Consider the following 22,361-nt stretch of genomic DNA (forward strand, 5'->3'; position numbering starts at 1 on the left):
TCTCTCTCTCTCTCCATCCCTCCCTCCCTCCCGCGTGGGATGCTGCCCGGCCAGGCTCTTGTTATAATCCAACCTTGCAGGCAATCAACTCAGATGTAATGCTCCACATGTTGTTTACATGCAGCAGAGGTGAAGATTAAAAATACGCCCGGCTTTAGTGGAACTGCTACAGCTACAGGAACTACATGTCCTTGGATCTGTATCCCTTTTTAGTTACGTTTGAAACAGGAATTGGTTTGGAATTGCTTTTTTAACTTTGTTGATTACAACGCAAAATGAAGTTACAAAAAATGCAATTGTTCTTAGGGGAATATGAGCGTCCAGAGCAGACGAGGACTTTTGCTTGGAGCGTTCGACATTCTCCCACATGAGACTCCAAATGAACTTAGAGAGCGAGGGATTTGAAGGCTTGTGTTACTTCCACTATGTTCAACATGATCAACTGACTTTCTACTGTTGCATAGACACACATGAACGCACACGCAAGTGAGCGCATGCATGCACACAGGGACAAACACACACACAGGGACACACACGCACACACACACAGACACACACACATACACACACACAGGGGCACACACACACACACACACACACACACACACACACACACACACACACACACACACACACACACACACACACAATTCACACACACATACGATTTCATCAATTTCCACACACATGAAAGCTGTGTGTGTGTGTGTGTGTGTGTTTGTGTGTGTGTGTGTGTGTGTGTGTGTGTGTGTGTGTGTGTGTGTGTGTGTGTGTGTGTGTGTGTGTGTGTGTGTGTGTCTGGGTGTCTGTGTGTGTGTGTGTGTGTGTGTGTGTGTGTGTGTGTGTGTGTGTGTGTGTGTGTGTGTGTGTGTGTGTGCGTGTGTGTGTGTGTGTGTGTGTGTGTGTGTGTGTGTGTGTGTGTGAGAAGGCAGCGGGTGGTGTAGGGAGGGGAGGGAGTATAGAGCGCTGATGCTGCCTCTACCGCTCTCTGTGTATCTGCCTGCTCTCACTCCCCCCCCCGTGCTTGTGTTTATCCTTCCTCAGTGTGGACCAATCAAGCAGACCATCCGTAGCAGCGGCAGATCCTCCTCGTCGGCTCCGACAGAAAGGAGGAGATCCCAGGCAGAGGCAGAAGCAATCGATCCATCGTCCCTCCTTCCCCCCCCCCCTCTTTTTTTGAATCGTGAAGTGTGTTTATTTCAGTCGTTTTTGTTCAAAACATTGTTGTTTTTTTCGGCCGCCCAAACCATTTCTTGAGAAGAAAATATGTAAGAGCTCTACTGGAAGAGTCTAAGTCGGATTGTTGGGTCTTTTTTTTACACACCCCGAGGACCTGGAGAGGGCAGGAAGAAGGGAGGAGAGGTGCACTTCTGGAGAGCAGGTAGGGTAGTTTAGGAGGCTGGCTGGCGGACTCTGTTCCTCCAGTGCATCGCTGGGGTCTGCTAATGGTTCAAAACACTGATTCATGTTATTAGTTTCATCTGCATACTGCTGTATGTAGGTGAGGGGCAAAAATCTAAGAATATATTATATTTATAATCCCACATGTCTATACAAGGTTTCTAAAAGACACAAGCGAGACTGAGGTGACGTGGTGAACCATTGCGGTTGAAGTATGGTGTTTATTTTTTTTCTTTCTCCAGTTGCACCATAGTGTTCCACGTGACACTATCTCTTGCACTTATTTATTCATTGTTTTATACCTTAAACAAACACCCACTTCTACTGAGAAAAGCATGTGATTCAGTCCCTTCTTCCAGTGGATCAGTCCCTTCTTCCAGTGGTTCACATTGCCACATGTGATTTCAGATGTGTGATTGCATGTGTTCCAGATCCTTCCGCCTTGGTTCTGCTAACGAAGGTTGTGTTGTCGGTAAATGGCTGTGTGCCGACAAATGATAAATAATATATTAAGACGAAGAGATGTTTGTTCTTTCAACATTCATGGTGCATTTTCCCTTGACAGGTCCTTGGGCCCATTATCAAATTTTACTGGGTATTATGGGTTATGAAACCTCCACACATGCATGCCCATCAAACATGGATGAAGTTTTACTTTGTAAATCATATATAGGGGCAAGGCTTGTTTGAATAAGATACTGAGAAAATTGAGGAAGAACTCGTTATTTAAAACAGTTATGTTCGATTATCTCTAAAATATTTTTCAACCATTTCAACATCCAACCAACCATCCCAGACACAGTCATGCATATTCCTCGTAACACATTACACACATTATCAAAAACTGTTGTGCTTTGCGTTTATAAATCTATATCATTTTAGGCACACAAGTAGTGTGAGGGATTGTGTAGAGGAGAGAACAGTGTGCTTAGTACAGGCGAGGGTAATGTGATACGTACAGGTGAGAATGCCCATTGTTCAGGTAAGAATAGCATGCAAGTTCTGGAGGTGGATCATTAAGGCCGAGAAGATGAGCATTATAGAATAACCAATGCATTCCCAACTCCTTCCCAAAATAAGTTAATGGCAGTTGTTTGTTTTAAATTTCTCCACTTGAACGATGTTGTCGTCGCACATATAAATGACGATTCGAACACGATGAAATATCGGAATTGTTATTCGGGATTGGATGAATATTGTGTAAAGAGCATGATGGGTTATGATGGGACAGGGGGCCCTCCTGATTCCATCACATTAACAACAAACAGATCAAAAGAAATCCTCTTAGGATTTCTGTCCTCCATTTGAGGAGCGGTCATGGAAATGACGCGGACATTCAAGCCCATTTAATTATCAAGCAAAGCTGATGTTTAATCACTACTTCAAGTTAATATGTTTCTCTAATTTTAAAATGACTCGTTTTTCGTTACGGCTTAAAATACGGCTAAGTAGGCTATGACTCCATTATGAATACGTTTTTCCTTTTTTTTGTGAGCTGTTTCCCGGCGGATCAATCCAATCATATTGAGTGAGGCTAACCGTGCGGAATAAATGCAATGTGACAGGTTGTGTTCTGAGGTCATACCTTCTACCTGGAAGTGATCAATATCCCACTGACTGACTATAAGCTTGGATAGTGTGGGCTGAATCTATATCATCCCTCGTTCATACCGGTCAACAAAAATCGTTGGGCGGTCGGAAGTCTTGGCTGACGATGCTCCTCTGCTTTTCTCCCCCAGAACATGGACATGGACCGCGGGTTCTACCGCAAGGTGGACGTCCCGGACCACGCCCACTACGTGATCGCCTTCTTCGTGCTCATCATCGGAGTGGTCGGTGTGACCGGCAACGCCCTGGTCATGTACGCCTTCTTGTGGTACGTCCCTTCGTCTTTCACAGGGGGTTGGAGCTCAGAATGGGAGAGACTTAGGCCCAATCCCATTTCTACCCCTTACCCCTTCCCCTTACCCCTCCCCCTTGTTTTGAAGGGGTAAGGGGAAGGCGTAAGGGGTAGAAATGGGATTGGGCCTTAGGCTGACATCGCCCGGACCGATTTGCCGGAATGCTTATTACTCTGGAACTGCCTATTCATTTTTACCAAGGGGCGTGTACCAAAATTGCCCCTGCAGGTGATAGAATCAAACTACTACCAATCAGAGCCATCTTGGTTGTTTGTGAAAAATGCCTCAACGGCGCTCCCATAGGGTGGTCCTCTTCACAGTCATGGTAACAAACCCGCCCCATATTAGATGACCGGTTATGATTGGCCTGACCCGGGGTAGGTCTGCTGGAAGTCTTTCTGAATGGGAAGGATCCAAAAGCGGTTCCAAAACCAAACAGTTTGGTTTTAGATCTAGCTGTTTTCCAGTAGACGAGTTTGGGTTGATGGGGGCGAATTGCAACTTAATATGCCTTTTTTAAGCGTGGTCTTTTCAAGAATGTCATTGCGTGAAGAGCGTGCATTTCAATAGATTTATGAAAACTTGTGACACCTGTGACCTATGGCGATGCTGAAAACACAGGGTTTCTCGGGAAACGTGTCATTTGTAATTAAGGAATTAGACCTGAGAGTAGGGATTCGGATGTGTCTCTTGCTGTGTTTGTTTCTCTTTTCTCATGCGGTCAGACAGACCACATGACCTGTACATACCACACGCAACAAACATCACTTAAACAGCAGCGCATGAACAAGACTGCACAAACAAAGAGTCATACAGAACATCCATCAGTTTGATCTGCGTATGGTGTGTTGTGTAGAGTGATGGAAGATATTAGTGCGAAACTGATTGCTCTGATGATAGTATGAGTATAAAAACATCAGAGTCAAAAGCCGTTGATTGAAGAGTAATTTCTCCTGGTTATACAGCTGTCTGTAAATTAGAAGTGACATAATATCACCTGTGCGACAAGGTAGATAATGTGTTTGGGTGTACGGGAACATGGTGGAGACCGCAGCTGCAGTCATTTGTAGAGCAACATCAAGATGAATCTTATTCTCATATCTCATTCCCAAAGGTTTTTATTTTGTGCTTCCACTTACTAGCTTCGGAGAATCATTAAAGTATCCCTTTTGATGTCTTTGACCAAAGCAAATGAGTGTAGTGGCCTCCTTTTTACAGTAGACAAATTAACGTTTTGCTAAATAGTTTTATGCATTCATCATGCTGTTTCATGTTTTTATCTGCTTTCTCTTTTTTTTTTTGGTATAGTCAGTGATTAAATCCCCCCAAAATGCCATCAGAACGATTTATATTGGCTTTATATATATGCATGTATTATTCATAAGGTACATCTAAGAAGCAGTTTAGGAGTCTAGCTCTGTTGGTTTTATTTAAGGCATGACTTTGATTCACATCGACATAGTGGTGTTCTCTCTGACACTAAGACTTATTTTTGACGTCGCCAGAAGGGATGGGCTGATGCCATAACTCAGGGTGACAGATAGGAGACCGAAACATAGGAGTCTCGAGACAGAAAGGAGACTCTATAAACTCAGCGGAAGACAGATGGGAGACAGTACAAGACAGATAGGAGACAGTACAAGAAAGATCGGAGACAGTACAACAAAGATCGGGGACAGTACAAGACAGATAGAAGACAGTACAAGACAGATAGGAGACAGTATAAGACAGATAGGAGACAGTACAAGACAGATAGGAGACTCTGTACAAAAAAGATAGGAGACAGTACAAGACAGTTAGGAGACAGTATAAGACAGATAGGAGACAGTACAAGACAGATAGGAGACAGTATAAGACAGATAGGAGACTCAGTACAAAAAAGAAAGGGAGACGGTACAAGACAGATGAGACAATACAAGACAGTTAGGAGACAGTACAAGACAGATAAGAGACAATACAAGACAGATAGGAGACAGTACAAGACAGATAGGACACAGTACAAGATGGATAGGAGACAGTGCAAGACAGATAGGAGACAGTGCAAGACAGATAGGAGACAGTACAAGACGGATAGGAGACAGTACAAGACAGATAGGAGACAGTATAAGACAGATAGGAGACTCAGTACAAAAAAGAAAGGGAGACGGTACAAGACAGATGAGACAATACAAGACAGATAGGAGACAGTACAAGACAGATAAGAGACAATACAAGACAGATAGGAGACAGTACAAGACAGATAGGACACAGTACAAGATGGATAGGAGACAGTACAAGACAGATTTGAGTCTCAGTATAGGACAGATATGAGACTCAGTTCAAGACAGTTAAGAGTCTCAGTATAAGACACAGGACTCAGTACAAGATAGATAAGACACTCATTACAGACAGATAGGAGACTCATTACGGACAGATAGGAGACGGTATAAGACAGATAGGGGACAGTACAGGACAGATAGGAGAAAGTACAAGACAGATAGGAGAGGAGACAGTACAAGACAGATAGGAGACCGTACAAGACAGATCGGAGAAAGTACAAGACACATTGGAGACAGTACAAGACAGAAAGGAGACAGTAAAAGACAGATAGGAGACTCAATATAACATCTTAGACTCAAGATAGAATGCGACTATATACTAGAAAGAACGTAGACTCAGTAGAAGACAGACAGGAGACTCAGTACAAGACAGATAGGAGACTCAGTACATAGGAGACTCAATATAAGACGGATAGGAGACTTGATTTAAGGAAGTTAGGAGACATGACACAAGCCTGCAGACTAGTCTGTCTAGTCTGATAGCTGGTTTTATTTGGAAATGTTTAGTAAGGCAATAAAACAAAAAATAAATAGCGGAAACAGATATTGTATTGATTACATGAATGGAGTAATATCCGAAAATCCTTTTGAAACAATCTTTGTGTGGTTTAACGCAGTTAGATATTTGAACACACGGTGTAAAGCATGCTTTTAAATGGAAAGTTATTGGACTATCTAAGTCACAGAACAAAAAACACATTTCTGACCTTTTGGTTACTGTTACATGCGTGGCCACTGGGGCTCTGGCTGGCTGACTGAAGTGAAGAGGCAAATGGTGGTTTCTTGTCGTCTGTCACACAGTTAAAGGCCATTACTCTTGCAGGCACGGCCGGTTACATGGTTCCTGCATTAGTGGCCTGGAGCTGGTGGCGTCTTCCAGTTCACCCCTGTGTCACACCCACACCCATCACTCAACATTCCTCAAAAGATTTGCCACACGATTTACACACAAAAACACATCCACACACGTATATGCACACACGCATGCATGCACGCATGCACATACACCCGCTATGTCATCCGTTCGACTTTCGCGAGACATTGAAAGAGTAATACTATATACATTTTTAACAAACAAGTACAAGAAACCTTGTCTAGAGTATTTATTTGGACCACAGAATCGTGTCACAGGCAATGTTTGGTGCATTTCCCCCATATTTGTCATATTTGGTCTAACCCCATCCCCTCCATATTAGGTTTATTGTACATTTATAGTTCCCAAAGCTACTTATATAGATGATAAATCTATAAACGCACATAATATATTATAAAATCCTATCCTTTATCCTATCCATAATGCTCACCGAGTTTCTAGGAGAAGAATATTTTGCAGCGGTTCATTTCAGTCAATGGTGCAGAAGTATTTGAAAGAGAATAAGATATTGTGGAATGGCATCTTTGACAGTTTCAACCTTCAGTGAAGAACCACATTGTATAAGGCGATGGATTGACGCAGAGGTACGTCTGTGCTTGAACTGTACTTAAACTTTTACAAGCAGCTCCTTGGTTCTAGCTTCGATCCCCGTTTACGTCAGAGTTTTCATGAGCAATACCTAATCAATTATCCTTCAATCGATGAACATGTATCGGAATTTTATGCAAGTTGCTTTGAGTAAGTGGCGACTTATTGACAAAATTCAAGCATATCAAGCATATACAAGAATCCCAGCACACGAGTATGTGTGGACAACAGGTGTTATGCATGAACAAGCCCGTGAGACAGACGCAAGTGTTTTTCACATCACAGGGTGAGGTATGCCCATGATCAAAGCGCCGTTCCGTTGGCTACAGGCTTAACGCACTTTCATCAGGAAACCCTTTTCAGAACAAGGCAACGGCATCGGTGAGGGGCTGGAGCGGCATCGAGTTCATTGTTCACACGCATTCAAGGAAGCTCTGCTTGGCAACTCTGTTGACCTCTGGAAGCAGTTTGGTCTGCATTGTCTGCCACAAGACAGGGTTTTATTTTGAAAAATGGGCACAGATTTAATAATGAGGTAGCCCCTTTATAATAAGGGGACATTATTGAACCGTTAATTAACATTAGTGAATGCCATCATGCGCATTAATTAACGGTTAATTTAACTCTTCACTAATGGTCTAGTGATCATTTTAGGTTTTATATTTACTAATGATCTTGATGAAATCTTAGGCAATGGTGTGTATTATAACTAAGGTATACATTTATACATTCCTTATTAGGGACCCACTAATCCATCCCCTAACCACTATGCTAATGCTATATATGAATGTTTACAACTCCATTGACTAATGTTTCTTAATGGTTAATTAATTCACACTTATTGAAAAGTGTTACCAACTATAGTACTTATGTAAAAGACATTTAATGCGCGACAATGTGTAAAGGCTTGGCAGGGGTTCACGGTAGGATTCTTCTTCTTACTAAAAAGGAAGGAATGTTATAAAAGAGCAAAAGTGCTTGACTGAAGTGCAGTTGACATGTGACAACAGGTAACTGGCTATTTTGATGTCTGGGTAACAAAAGAAGGATGCTGATTGTTTTCTTTTCTTCCTCCTGAATTGCTGGTCATTTTTGAAGACAAAACACATCACACACAGGGAGACAGACAGAGATACACACAGACACACACACACACACCCACAACCCCACACACCCACAGACACAGACACAGACACAGACACACACACACACACACACACACACACACACACACACACACACACACACACACACACACACACACACACACACACACACACACACACACACACACACACACACACACACACACACAGACACACACACACAGACACACACACACACACACACACACACATTCAATAGATGAGATACCGGCTGAATTTTTTTTACTGGGCTTGAGAATGCCAAACTGACTAAAATAAATTATAGCGCTCGTCCTAGAGCTATCAATTGACATTTAAAGATTTCAAACGTTTTCGATTTTTGTGACACAATTACTTTCAATGCTTTTTGCTATGTTTCAGTAACAAGAAGCTCCGCACTCCTCCCAACTATTTCATCATGAACTTGGCGGTTAGTGACTTCCTGATGGCCATCACGCAGTCACCCATCTTCTTCATCAACTCTCTCTTCAAAGAGTGGATTTTTGGAGAGACCGGTAATGTCAACAATAATTTTATTAGTTATATTATTCTCAATTCATTGAATTCAATATGATTAAAAAATCAGAAGAATGGTATTCATTCATTAAACTAAACTGTTCTAAGTCTGCATCTATGAATGGATTTTTACAACAGCCATAAATACATGAGGGAAAGCCCCACATGTCCTCAAAACAAACATTACATCACATTGCAGCATATCACCATGTTGACATATTTTGCAGAAACCTCATTAATTGTAATTTGTCAGACAAAATATTGAAGTGTGCGAGTCAAAGCATTGTATTAGCTGTGTGTCACATAGGAAATAATAGCATGCTGACATGTTGTACTGCTATAGCCTCATTAGGGAACTGAGGCTACGAAAAATATTTCCTAATCATGTAAACATACTGAGACGAAGCTCCTCAACATTGAACAAATTAGCTAGTGGAGGACTACTCCACATCCTGCTCACTTCTCTGATTCCCCGTAGGCATTCCCCCCCCCGCACTCAAACACAGATTGCCTTTTGTTTAAGGACTAGGTTCGCCCTCTGTAAGCAGGAGCACTTCCGCTTCTTTAGAAAAAACTGTGTTCTGTGAAATTGTGAACAGGCGTGAGATTGTGCGAGGGGCGTGGTCAAACCTTATCAATCCCCACATCTCGTGGCCAGCCACTAGAAAACAACCACTCTGGAAAAGGGATTCGAGACTGAAAAGGCTTGTATGTTAGAGAATTTTAGAATTTCCCCCCGGTCACAGCTTAAGGTGCTTGTACACCGCCGCCCTTATGACCGCCTCGCTGCCGGAGGGTTCAGCGCGGCGGTGTGAAGGGCCAGGCGTTTTCAAAAGCGGCTGCTGCTGCTGCCGCCGAAAGTTTCAACACGGGGAAAGCTGAGCGGTAGGGCAAAATCTGTGCGCGTTCACGTGGGCGGCAACCGCTTCCTGGTCTACAGTCGCTTTTGTAACCGCCTCCCCTCTGCCGCCCTTCCCTCATTGAGATGAATGGAGGCGGCGAGTTGCAGAGTGGCGGTGTGAAAGCAGCTTTAGAAGGAGACATATTATACCACCAGGTGTGAGTCTGATCAGCCATTAAAAGCCGTTTTGAAAATCTGCCTCTTCTAACATCACAAGTGGGCGTTTCCACCTAGTTGTGTCTTCCAGCCTAGCCAGTGGACTGCAGCAAGCGTTCCTCATCTATATGCATACATTAAGGTGGAAACGCCCACTTGTGATGTCAGAAGAGGCAGATTTTGAAAAGGGCTGGTAACGGCCGATCACACTCACACCTGGTGGTATAATATGTTACCTTTAAACAAATGTCCAAAATAACACAGAAATGTTCAACAACAACTCAGGCCCAAACAGAGAATGTTTTTTGACTTGGGGGGGGGGTTTACTTCAATCCTCACCCCTTTAACCTCGGTCTCCCCAGGCTGTAAGATGTATGCCTTCTGTGGGGCGTTGTTCGGTATCACCTCAATGATCAACCTGCTGGCCATCTCCCTGGACCGCTACATCGTCATCACCAAGCCCCTGCAGGCCATCCGCTGGATCTCGGGCCGGCGCACCATGGTGGTGATCCTGCTGGTCTGGCTCTACTCGCTGGCCTGGAGCCTGGCGCCCCTGCTGGGTTGGAGTGAGTGGCCGCCGTCCTTCACTGTGGAAGCAGTTCCCCAACGATGAGTCATTGAGCAGACACTTGGTTTTTGGTTGTTATTGGCATATTTTTTTTACACATGTTTGAATATTTTGAAATATTTTTTTATTGTTTTTTATTGTTTTTATATTTTACATGAATAACAAAGGAATAACTGAATAAAAATCAATCAAACCAAAAATATTTAAGGTGACATTTTGTACCACCAGGTGTGAGTGTGATTAGCCGTTACAAACCGTTGCTAATCACAATCACAACTGGTGGCATAACACATAAACTTGTGGTCATGAAAACTTTGAAAACTGACCAACCAAAAAAACGAATCACGAAAAATAAAGCCATTGAAAAGACATTGAAGTTGACTTTACTGAGTTAACGTTTGAGGGGTTTGGTTCTTAGTTAAAGGTCCTCCTCCTCCTCTTCCTCCTCTTCTCCTGCCCTCCTCTAGGCTCCTACATCCCAGAGGGTCTGATGACGTCATGCACATGGGATTACGTGACGTCCACCCCGGCCAATAAGAGCTACACGTTGATGCTGTGCTGCTTCGTGTTCTTCATCCCTCTGGGTATAATATCCTACTGCTATCTGTGCATGTTCCTGGCTATACGCAGTGCCGGCAGGTAATTCATGACTTATGAGAATGTGACAAAGATTTGGTACCACTTTTAATGACCATAGTATTAATACATGGCCCCAGTAGAAATCGCAATGTGTAAGATTGAGCCCATAGGTGGTTGACTTTTTAGAAATTAACTAAAAATACTCAGTGTTCTGTCCACTCTGAACGGTAGTGCAACTGTGTGACACGGACTAGTGTAGCTGGGCTGGCTGGAGGGCATGAGTGGGAGGGGTTTAGCCAGTGTCGATAGGGGAATTATTGGGGAAAAAAGAGTGCTATGGCAGGGCCAGCTTTTTATATTTGTAGAATATATCAGTAATAGGATTTAATTTGGTTGATAACATTGACATCGCTGATAATCAGTTCATTTTAAGCAATGAGCTAGTTGAGATCTTAAACATTGCGACTTTAACTAGCTGCACAAATCATGAATTGCATTTAATTGCAATGAATTATTATTATTAACATATTGTAACATGTTTGTGAATCATAAACTTTATTGAACTTGATCCTATTATAAACCATTATCCATTTATCTTGATAATTAATAACTGAATCGTGCCCTGCTTGTTAATGAGTATTAACAGAGGAATAATGCTCTAGGGAAGTCCACAGTGTTGGGGCCTCTCTCTCACCTATGTCCTGTGTGTGTTTCATGTGTCCTGGTAGAGAGATCGAGAGGCTGGGGACACAGGTGAGGAAGTCCACGCTGATGCAGCAGCAGACCATCAAGACCGAGTGGAAACTGACCAAAGTTGCCTTTGTTGTCATCATCGTTTATGTCCTTTCATGGTCGCCGTACGCGTGCGTCACACTCATCGCCTGGGCGGGGTAAATAAATACGCATCAGCAGTAAATATTATAGAAGCAATATAATGATGTTAATCAGTGATTATTGCTTTGCTCATCCCTTCTCACTGACAGCTCTATACCTTTTTGTAAAATGAAGGAGTTGAGAGACTAATATGTAGCTAGATTTTATGGTTAAGTGTGGGAAGTGCATTATATAAATGATGCATACATTGAATAGAGTTAGCAATTCAATGTATGCTAACTCTATATATATTTTTATTATTTTATTATTTGCCTTTAGTTGTTGATAAAGCCCAAGGACTTTCAACGCACACTAATCAGTCGTAGAGGTGTTCCTGAGTAGATGCAGATGAGCTTGTATCGGCAAAAGCAAATGACACACTGAAAAGAAACATGAATTCCCCAGAATTGTATTTAAGGGAGAGACTGTAGGAGATTGAAGTAGCATTCAAATTCTTATAATATTCCGAGCCAAACAAAAGCTCAACAGCAACAACACAGGCTAAAGTGTGATCAGCTGTGGCACTGAGTTGTGGCACCCAAGTTAAGCGGGTGGATGGAGGTGGGATAATCAGCCATGGGGTTTCAGCGGAGCCTCATGCAACACCTTCTGGGTCAGTGGTCCGATGTAAACAGGCTGCAGTGGCAGGGAATATCACAGCGGGCCAAGCCCAAGGGCCAAACCAAGAGCTGGAAAATCGGACTGACGAAGACTTCACAGATCAGCAGGCACAGACTTACCCGCTCACAAACACACACATGTACCTGCAACTGGAAGAAGTGTGCGTGTGTGTGTGTGTGTAGGTCATGAAAGGGGAAGGAAGATTGGTGTTGGTGACAAGGGCAGATTTGAGAGGTAGTAAGAGAGAGAGAGAGAAAGAGAGAGAGGGAGGGAGGAGCGAGGTAATAAATAGCTTTAGCTACTGTGTTGAGCAGATTGATCTGATGAAGTCCTATTTTGAAACATACCTTTATTTTATTTTTATTTCTATACTTCCCCGGCGTCGGTGTCGGATGAGGACGCACGTCATGTTTTCTCCTGACATCGGATCGGTGTCTTGTTTTCTTTCTCATTCACTGCTTCAGAATCACTCTCTTGATCCGTACCACCGTCTGCCCCTTCCAGGTACGGGAGCCACCTCAGTCCCTACTCCAAAGCGGTGCCGGCTGTCATCGCCAAAGCCTCCGCCATCTACAACCCCTTCATCTACGCCATCATCCACTCTAAATACAGGTTGGAACAATCACTGCTATCCTGACTTACTATTCTAACAGCTATCAAATCGCGGGAGACAAACATACTTTTTACATCTTATTATTGGGCGGCAGTAGCTCAGGAGGTAGAGCGGGTCGGCTGGTAACCGCGAGGTTGCTAGTTTGATTCCCAGCTGTCAAGATTGTCCCTGAGCAAGGCACCTAACCCTCACGGCTCCTGACGAGCTGGCTGTCCCCATGCACGGCTGACACCGTGCAGTCTGTGTCTGAATGTGTGCATGAATGGGCGAATGTTAGGCGATATCGTAAAGCGCTTTGGATAAAAGCGCTATACAAATGCAGTCAATTGACCGTTTTACCGTTTCTCTTTTTGTTTTCCTGCACTTGGTACAACAGAGACACACTAGCCGAGCACGTGCCCTGCCTGTATTTCCTACGACAGCCGCCCAGGAAGGTGTCCATGTCCCGGGCCCAAAGTGAGTGCTCCTTCCGGGACTCCATGGTGAGCAGACAGTCCTCGGCCTCCAAGACCAAGTTCCACAGGGTCTCCTCCACGTCGACCGCCGACACAGTGAGTGTGGGATTTGTGGTTTTCTGTTTTTTTCTTATAAAAAGGGCTGGGATAAATATGGAGAAAATGAAACATTTCTAAGTAGGATACTTTCCAGGTGCTGTTGTTCCAGATCGATCGGTTAAGTTGAGTGAATAGTCTGTATGTGGCTTGACCACACAGAGCTTGACTATCTTGTCTTCAGATGAGGGTGCAGGCTTTGACTCCAGAAATACAAAGCAGATGTGCATTCCACTTTAGGAACCAAAAAGAGTAAGGGGGGGTAAAACATTGATGTTACATTTTCTTACAGAAGCAAATCTATCATACAATCTTATCCATATAAAAATATGCGGGACACAGAAGAGCAGGCCAGCTTTTGGTGTACATATACTTATTTGTTATTGCATTCCAGAAATATATTGGAGGAGATGGAAATCGTTTTGGGTCTTACCCGTTTGGTAGCATGGCTCGGCCAATGAATCTCTTTCGAAAGAGGACAGGGCTTATTTAGGTCCCGCATAATCTAGTACAATCCCAGTTGATAGTTTGTTTGCTTGCTTCCATGGTAGCAGCACGCAGTGTTTGTGTGCAGATTTTGTTTAATACATGGCAACCGGGGTGTTCAGAGAATAGTCAATCATAACAAACGGGCCATAACAAAAACATAAGCGTCCGAACGGAAATTTCAAAAGAAAACATACATGGCTGTGCCCTTGTTGTCGGAGAAGCCAGCATTTCAGTTTATTTGAGTTTCCTTAATCTCAGATGACAGATCATGGTCCTTGTAGGGTTTAGTACAGTACATTTGGTCCATATAGCTCCTTTTTAAACGTAACGCTTTGTGTATCATAGCAGGTATGGAGCGATGTGGAGCTGGACCCCATGAATCATGAAGGCCAGTCCCTTAGGACGAGTCATTCCCTGGGGGTCCTGGGCCGAAGCAAGGAGCACAGGGGACCCCCAGCCCAGCAGAACAGGCAGACAAGGAGCATTGACACGCTGGAACAGGTAAGGTAGGTTTTGTGCCGCTTTGCAAATACTATTTTGTCCGTTCAGGAGTTACGCTTTTATCCAAGGGAAAAATATTGATAACCTAAAATCTAGGCTATACGTACAGCATAGCATACATTTGACATGTATACAGAGTTACACTAGATGTATGGATAAGGTGAAAGGATGAATTCAGATAAAATTCAGCCTCTGCTAGTCAACAAATAGATTGTCTTGTTGCCTCGTTATACATTATATAAGTTAATTATCTTTAAACTATTATATGTAGGCCTATACCATGTAGCCTTTATTTTCTTGGCATTATAATTACATTCATTCTCGCTATATCGCTAGAAATTCTCGTTATAATGAGGTCTGTAGGCCTATCTGACAATTGACAATCCACTTGAAATTCTATGAATGAAATTCATATTGACGGTATGACACTATCCTATCCCTATTCTCGCCCATTCATCTCGAATTTATTAGACCATTCAATAGCTTAGTTGCTTCGAGGAGGTGTAGTGCAAAATCTTAAACCCCGGCCGAAACCCAGTGGAAAGGAGAGAAAGGGAGTCTTAGAGAGAGTCACTGATGCACTGCGGAGTTACCGCAATTATGTTAAAATTATTATAAGTATCCAATGTAGCCTTTATTTTCTTGGAATTATAATAACATCCTTTTTCTGTTATAGCCACAAAAATTCTCGCGCACCCGTCTTGAATTTAATAGACCATTCAATAGATTCATTTTCGTTGCTTCTGGTGCAAAAATCGTAAACATATGGGCTCAGCAAGGCCTCTCCGTATATAATATATAAAATATAATATATTTACATATATATAAATATATACTATCTGCGCACTACCCTTCTGAAGTATTTTCTTTCTCTCTTTCTCTCTCCTTCTCTTTTAATTTAGTCCAGCTCGAAAATAGTATGAGAACGTTCATTACATTTCCTTCCGTTTAGCATGAAATAGTCGGAGAAATATGCTCCGAGACACGATTCAATAGATAAAATAACAAAATCACAAAATCTCGTATTACCGGGTCGGTAGTATACGTGATGGTGCCGTTGTGTTCAATTCATATCTCTCTCTACATTCAGACCGTATTTGCTTCTTCCCCCATAGGCAACAGTCGCGGATTGGCGACCGCCATTGACCGCTCTCCGATGTGACCGCAACTTCCTCCCACAATCTACCCATCCACCTTACAAAATGGCCGCTGCCACACCACTCCAAGCCACCACCGGGGACAATGTCACCCCAGAGCACTGGAACGAACACCCTAATAACAATAATAAAAATGACAACAACCGTCATAACGGTAATAATAATAATGAGGAGCATGAGTATTCGGGAAAAGGCGGCCGACATTGTCAGAACCGTCCACACCACATCGACGTCGAAAACAGCATTAGCAACTGCAAAAAAACCTGTGAGAAAGACACGTTGTCGAAAGAGCCGGTGCCGTGCAACGCCTCGAGTGACGTGCGTTTCTCTCCTCGGTCGGCACACAAGATTCAGCACGCCATGGGGACTCCCTTCCGCTACATGCCAGAGGAGGACATCGCCTGCCAGGAAAGGCTAAGCACAGACCGGAGCCAGCGGGGAGACCCACTGCCGGACTCGAAGAGCTTAAACTGTACCGGCGATGTGCTGGTGTCCGCTCAGAGGTGCTCCTTTCCCCATGAAACGAGCAGGAACCTAGAGGAAAGCTTCATGGCTTTATAGTTATGGACCTGTGTGTTTGTCGTGTGTGATCGAGAAGTGTTTGTAGTAACATAGTTTATTTTTCTCCCCTCGTCGTCGATGGCTTTACTTCTAACTTCTAACGACTGAGTTTGACAACTAAACAAACCAAATAGTTCAAATGAGGTATACCTGTCTTCACTTGGCTATGTGCAGTTGTGTAAACGACTGATATTATTATGGACACAATTATGATGGTAGGCCTACTATGGTGACATCATGGAAATGTTTGGGTAAAGCAGAGGATGTTTATTGATATTTTGGGTATTATATAATGACCTCAAAAGGAAAGCCAAATATTTATATATATCAAAGATATAGAGTCCCCTTTAGCCAAACACACACACACACACACACACACACACACACACACACACACACACACACACACACACACACACACACACACACACACACACACACACACACACACACACACACACACACACACACACACACACACACACACATAGGGTTGGTGCGCTCAGGAAAGAATAACTCAAGTATTTTTTGAAAAATACCCTCAACACACTAGATTAGATTAAATTTGTCGCTTCCCGCTTCCACATCTACAGCCCTCCTGCGAAAGGATCATAACATAATCACATGTCACGTCTGCTGAATATTTCAAGGGATCTCAGGGGAGACCTTCTCGCTCACAGTGTGAAACACTCTTTCTCCTTCATCGGAAACCCTCCAGTCCTTCTTTGAACTTACCCTTTGAGCTCTGAACTGCATACAACAGGATCTCCCCTCCTTGTTTATCAAGTTATGTAATGGTTGCCCCCGAGAGAGGGAACTCTTTGATTTTGTTGAAGCAGGACCTCTCCACTTCAATGGCTCCCGTGTTCCCCTAAGGGCCCGCCTCAGAGGGGCTTTACACAGCAGGACTGCTCATTGGCCCTCCTAGTCACCTATTAACCCGACAGCGATCTGTGATATTTACGGCTCTCCCGTGGATCCACAGAGAGCACTCGGTCGACACGCACAATGCTACGTTGTGGATATCCCATTGGTTTGCCGTTTGCCATTGACTTTTCCACTGACAATCGACGTGCTATTGACTGGAATGATGGATGCGGTTCATTATGATGCAGTTGGGTCGGGAATGTCAACGTATACTGTGCAAACAACCAAACATTACCATACCATCTTCATCCCTAATTGTCCCCATTAAGGGCCAAGCCCCTCCCCCTCCAATTGCAAAGGTGTTGTAAGGAATTTGACCACATAAGAAAGCAGTTAGGTGACACAAACTAGAAAGTTTCCATTCTCAGTCTACTACCACTTGCCCTAACTCTTAGAGACTGACTTAAGAATTTGTTACAATTTTTACAGTATCATAACCACTGCTAGATAATAAAAGACAATTTCAACCCAAACAAAATAAGAAGCATGCAGCAACAAAAGTTATTTTCATTACTGTGCACATGCACATCAATAGCGATCTTTATCGCGTCATTTGAATTACACAAACTATATATCACGTAAAAGCTGACACTCAACTGATTCCAACAGGTTTACCATATCATTATGTGATTAAAACTTGCCAAACTAGGCAAAATAAAATCAAGAACAAACTTTATCTGCTTACAACCAAAGATTATCTTTTACCTGGGTTGTTTTTGTCATCAAGTTGGGTTTGATCATATAAAACCACCATAAACGAGTAATCTAGGATCTGGGCACCATTTTGTGAACTAAAGACGTTGTTTCCAAATGTTAAGGAGCTAAAACAGGGTTTCAGAGGGAATAGGTAAATTGCCTTCGTTCATAACACATGTTTTTCATCGTCATCTGGTGGCAATATGGTACAATTGTGATTGTTTGGCTTTTATTCTATTCACCCAGACCTTTCAATCGAGTGTTCAAACGTCAAAATCTTACAATGGGTTCCCAAACTATCCACCTCTTTGGTTTCAACAAATTTTTATTTTTGGCATCGGATTGATTGCTTTTATTTTGAGATTTCACCTTAACCTACCTCTACTAAAACCTCTATCTTTGCTCTACTTCACTTTATTAACAGCAAATATTGACCCAGGTACTCGTGAGATGTTTTTCTATGGCTCTATAGGGCCACCAACTGATAATGCACTAGGGGAAAAATAAAAAGGTTAAAAAGATAATGCACTAGGTGGTATTCACTCTAAAACATGCCATTTATTTCAGGCGGAAATAAAATCTTCCACTTATACTGTGTTCTAGCTTTATTCACTCTTACCAAGTAGTATCCACATTGATCATTTCACTTGCGCAACCGTCTCAAAAGTGTTCACCTTGGGTATGCTCTTTTCAGAGAAAACCTCAGAACCTCTTCATCACAAAGGCCTCGTGATGAAGAGGTGAAGATATTTGACCTTTAAGCATACTTGAATGGCAGCGATGAAAGTGCCTCTCTGTCATGTTCCCTCTTCATTTTAACAGCATGCATCCAGCCACTTGATCGAGACATGAGCCTCAATGTTATACACAAAAATGACAGATACCATCAACCGATAAGAGCCAATGATGGCCCCAATCACCTGGGCCCCCATTAGGGCTGTAGTCCCTACAAGCATCTCTAATAAGATTGAAAACAACAACAACAACAACAACAACAACAACAACAATGTGCTGTTTAATTCCACTGTCCCAGGGTGACTTCAAAGCATTCCTCGGCACAAAGTTGGTAGCCACTGTTTGAAAATTTTGTATCCTTTTGGATTTCCGCATATAAAAGATGAACCAATAGCCATAGACATCTCTGTCAATGCTGATTTTATAGCCAACAACTATGTCTTGAGGTAATGTTCATCAAAACATAGATGAGGAGGTCTCCCTTTTTCATTAAACATATGCCATTGCATCACTGCTGCTGCTGTGCCCTGGTCTAGAATTGACTGTCTGCCAGCCCACATAGCAACCTAATTCTCTACCCATCAATAATCAGCTTCAATGCAATTACTGACCCAAATCGTTACATCTCAGAGCAGCTCACTGCCTCTACCCACACTGCAGAGCTGCCACTCCTGAGGGTAGGGGCCTTTGAGGATTAGGAAGAGAGACAGAAAGAAAGAGGGAAATAAAGAAACACCTCTGTGTTATTGAGAAGAAAGAAAGACGAAAAAAAAAAAAGTAGATATATATATATATATATATATAATATATAAATATATATTCAGTTATTTATTTATATATTTACACGGACGCGCTGTACTTGATGAATTTTCTATAATGGCCACCAGAGGGTAGTATTGCATTCTACCTTGCGGGCACACATTTTACAATTTAAATATTTGCCACTGAGACCCGAAGAGACCGAGCCATTCGGTATAAAATATGTCATGATTATGCAAAATCCATTATAATGATTAATTTTGTTATCCGCATTGTTTGCTAAATTATTTTCGACTTCTTATCAAGACCACGTTACACAAGTGTAATTTTTTAATTTCTATTCACATTTCCACCACGACGTTAGATTATTTTGATGAAATAGGGTGTTTTTCACAATATATTGCACTTTTACCCTCGGATCTGTGTGATTGGTTAGAATAAAACAATTCCAACGAAAACATCAACAAATTAAGTTGTTTTTTGTTGCTAAAAGGAAACAACCTGATTGGTATTTTACTACATCCTACTGAATCCTCACAACCTAAATATAAAAGTGGATTAAAAAAAATCAAACTTCACACGGGCAGAGCCTGCCTTGCCTTGCAACAGTCTAATTGCGTTCATGCAATCTCTATCTAGACGCAAACTTTATCCAGGTACCCTTTAACAAACGTTGAGATCATTACATGTATTTGGCATCCTATCTGTATGTTTAAAACGATTGCTAAGAGAACCGTTGCAAACAAGTCATTCCCCAGACTGTGGGCTGCTATACCTTGTTCAGGAACGCTGAACCACTGCTGTTGAAACCCTCCTACTGGCGGCCAGATGGGCCAGCTTTATATACGCGGAAGTCCCAGTTCCGTTTGGTTTAGTCGGTTCTAAAGCTCGAGGTACGACGGTTGTACACGCGCCTCGCTATCTCCTCACCAGCCCAGGCTTCACTTTATAAAAGGTGAGACAGTCCATATTTTGGGACTTTACTTTGCTCACACATTAAGTTTATTTGTCTGCTCTGAAAATAACTTTTTTGCAGTTGAAAGTTTGTGCGTTGTTTTGACTGGGGTTAAGTGAAACGGAACAAGTGCCGTGGGATAGGCAATGTTTTATTTGATTAAAAATTAACTGTTTGTAACCATAATACCCTCCAATCGAGGTGGTTTGAAAAACTTTTGTGTTTGGAAAAACTACAACTTTTAATAGGATATAAACAATTGAAAAGTGTCAGAAGGGAGTTTTGGCACACCCACTCAGACAATCAACGACACCCATGCATACACTGTGGTGGGCTGTGGTTTGAACAACATCCCACAACGGTATGGAACTATATGAACACTACCTTTTCTAAATGTAATAGCTGACATTACTTCAATGACACAAACAATGATGGGGTTTGTTAATATTTTAAGAAGAAAAGTATAGTCCATATTTTAATACTAGACCATTGACTGGTACAGCACGACCACTGCCCTTCACTTAAAAAAAGTGTACTTTGGAACTCTATCAAACATTCGTCAAATGTTTGATATATGCCAGCAGCTAGGATATTTTAGCTCTATGCTGCAAAACATGCATTTTATTTCATACAGTGATAATAAGCATCATATACTGCGTTATTTAGTGTAATAGACATAGACACAAACAGGCCAACCGATTTGCTTGTACTGCTGAATTGTGGAGAAAACCAATACACCTGTAGCACCTGTAGGCCACTCTACACCCGTGGGAACATGAGTTGGTGTGTGTAACGGTTCTTGTTGCGTTTGATGAGCTATTTAAACATAGAGCAAATTAGGAATTGTCACAAACATACCTAGGCTTAATAGAAATTTGACACTTTCTCTCTTTTTATAGACAAATATAACCACTTAGTGGCTGTTGATCAATGTGTTGATGTGTTTGTGTTATTTTTGGGGGGCTAATCTACAGGGCGACTAATGGGTTGCTTCTCTTCAACAGGAAAACAGGCACTGGGGGCATTGATTTTAAACACAAAGGTCTTTGCAGAAAGACCTTCTTGTTCTTTCCTTTCACCCCCTGCAAAAATGTTGTGTTTAGTATGGTGTGAACTGACTTCGTATACGGCAATTTGCAATAGCCTTTGGATCGGAATTGATTAAAAGGTGATTTTGCTTTTGTGGCAGGTAATCAATAGTTCTATAGACTGTATTTTAAATACATGTTTTTCTAGGCATTACTTGTATATCTTTAACACTGTCTGGTAAGTTGCTATAGTGAAACATGCTGGGAATGAAGTCGACACAACCATTGGTTACACCACTTATCTTTGTGTTTGTTTTGCATCTTATAAAAAATACATATTTTTCCAAGTGCTCATTTGGATTGCGGTGTAAATCTTTAGTTTAGGCCACTGTAAGCCTTTGTAACACATTCTTAGGTCAGTCTCTAAAAGTTAGCGTAAGTGGTAGTAGACTGAGTTGTAATGCAAGTATTAATTTGCATTACATTTACATTGAGTCCTTAAGCAGACTCTTTTATCCACAACGACTTAACAGGTGAAACAAACAAGCTTTATAAAAGCTAACTGGGCATAGTGCCAAGTAGCGATAGGTTGAAAATAACAGATTCAAATTGGGACAGTCATTCATGTTGTCCGGGCTCTGTTCAACAACTCGGGCATCTATGACTTTGCCCCCATGTCAGCTTCCGTATATCCATGGGTGTGACCTCTACTGTTATTACATTATTCACCTCTTTTGGATTCAAAAGCCTGCTCTACCACAGAGAGAGTATGACATCATATCACCCTGACAGTCATAACATCTTAAGACCAGCGGGGGCATGCAGACTACTTTCAACACCTATACACAAGGACACTCACATGCATGTGCCTGTCTATGTATGTTGGCGTGCATTTGCCTGTGGGTGTGTGTGTGTGTGATGTGTGTCTGTGTGTAAAGTATATGGGTG

At 42.3% G+C, this 22,361-nt stretch overlaps 2 protein-coding genes across 4 annotated transcripts in view; both read left to right on the forward strand.

The window, feature by feature from the left end:
* The first annotated feature begins 701 nt into the window (after nucleotides 1-701).
* opn4xa (opsin 4xa) lies at nucleotides 702-18,516 on the forward strand. 3 transcript variants are annotated; one of them, XM_060049989.1, is made up of 10 exons: nucleotides 702-1,381; nucleotides 3,141-3,277; nucleotides 8,609-8,742; nucleotides 10,163-10,366; nucleotides 10,836-11,007; nucleotides 11,676-11,837; nucleotides 12,946-13,053; nucleotides 13,431-13,605; nucleotides 14,440-14,595; nucleotides 15,711-18,516. In XM_060049989.1, the coding sequence occupies exons 2-10, from the start codon at nucleotides 3,144-3,146 to the stop codon at nucleotides 16,311-16,313; spliced, it is 1,848 nt and encodes a 615-aa protein (XP_059905972.1). In that variant the 5' UTR covers nucleotides 702-1,381; nucleotides 3,141-3,143; the 3' UTR covers nucleotides 16,314-18,516. The 3 variants fall into 3 exon arrangements, with proteins under 3 accessions (XP_059905972.1, XP_059905973.1, XP_059905974.1); XM_060049990.1 differs by having other exon boundaries at nucleotides 14,443-14,595; XM_060049991.1 differs by having other exon boundaries at nucleotides 14,440-14,600; nucleotides 15,711-15,872.
* Nucleotides 18,517-20,235: 1,719 nt separating this feature from the next.
* pdlim5b (PDZ and LIM domain 5b) overlaps nucleotides 20,236-22,361 on the forward strand; it is a 42,159-nt gene continuing 40,033 nt past the window's right edge. Inside the window, exon 1 of the mRNA XM_060049992.1 lies at nucleotides 20,236-20,385. The gene's annotated coding sequence lies outside the window, so the exon portion shown is untranslated. The remainder of the gene's footprint in view (nucleotides 20,386-22,361) is intronic.

Source organism: Gadus macrocephalus, chromosome 4, assembly GCF_031168955.1.
Source record: "Gadus macrocephalus chromosome 4, ASM3116895v1".
In the NCBI taxonomy this organism is placed as follows: Eukaryota; Metazoa; Chordata; class Actinopteri; order Gadiformes; family Gadidae; genus Gadus; species Gadus macrocephalus.

What these genes read in the sequence shown, in the direction of transcription:
- opn4xa (XM_060049989.1), top strand. Translation starts at nt 3,144, where the DNA reads ATGGACATGGACCGCGGGTTCTACCGCAAGGTGGACGTCCCGGACCAC. An exon ending in GTGGATTTTTGGAGAGACCG is followed by an intron (nt 8,743 to 10,162) that starts GTAATGTCAACA and finishes CGGTCTCCCCAG; the next exon opens with GCTGTAAGATGTATGCCTTC. An exon ending in GGCGCCCCTGCTGGGTTGGA is followed by an intron (nt 10,367 to 10,835) that starts GTGAGTGGCCGC and finishes GCCCTCCTCTAG; the next exon opens with GCTCCTACATCCCAGAGGGT.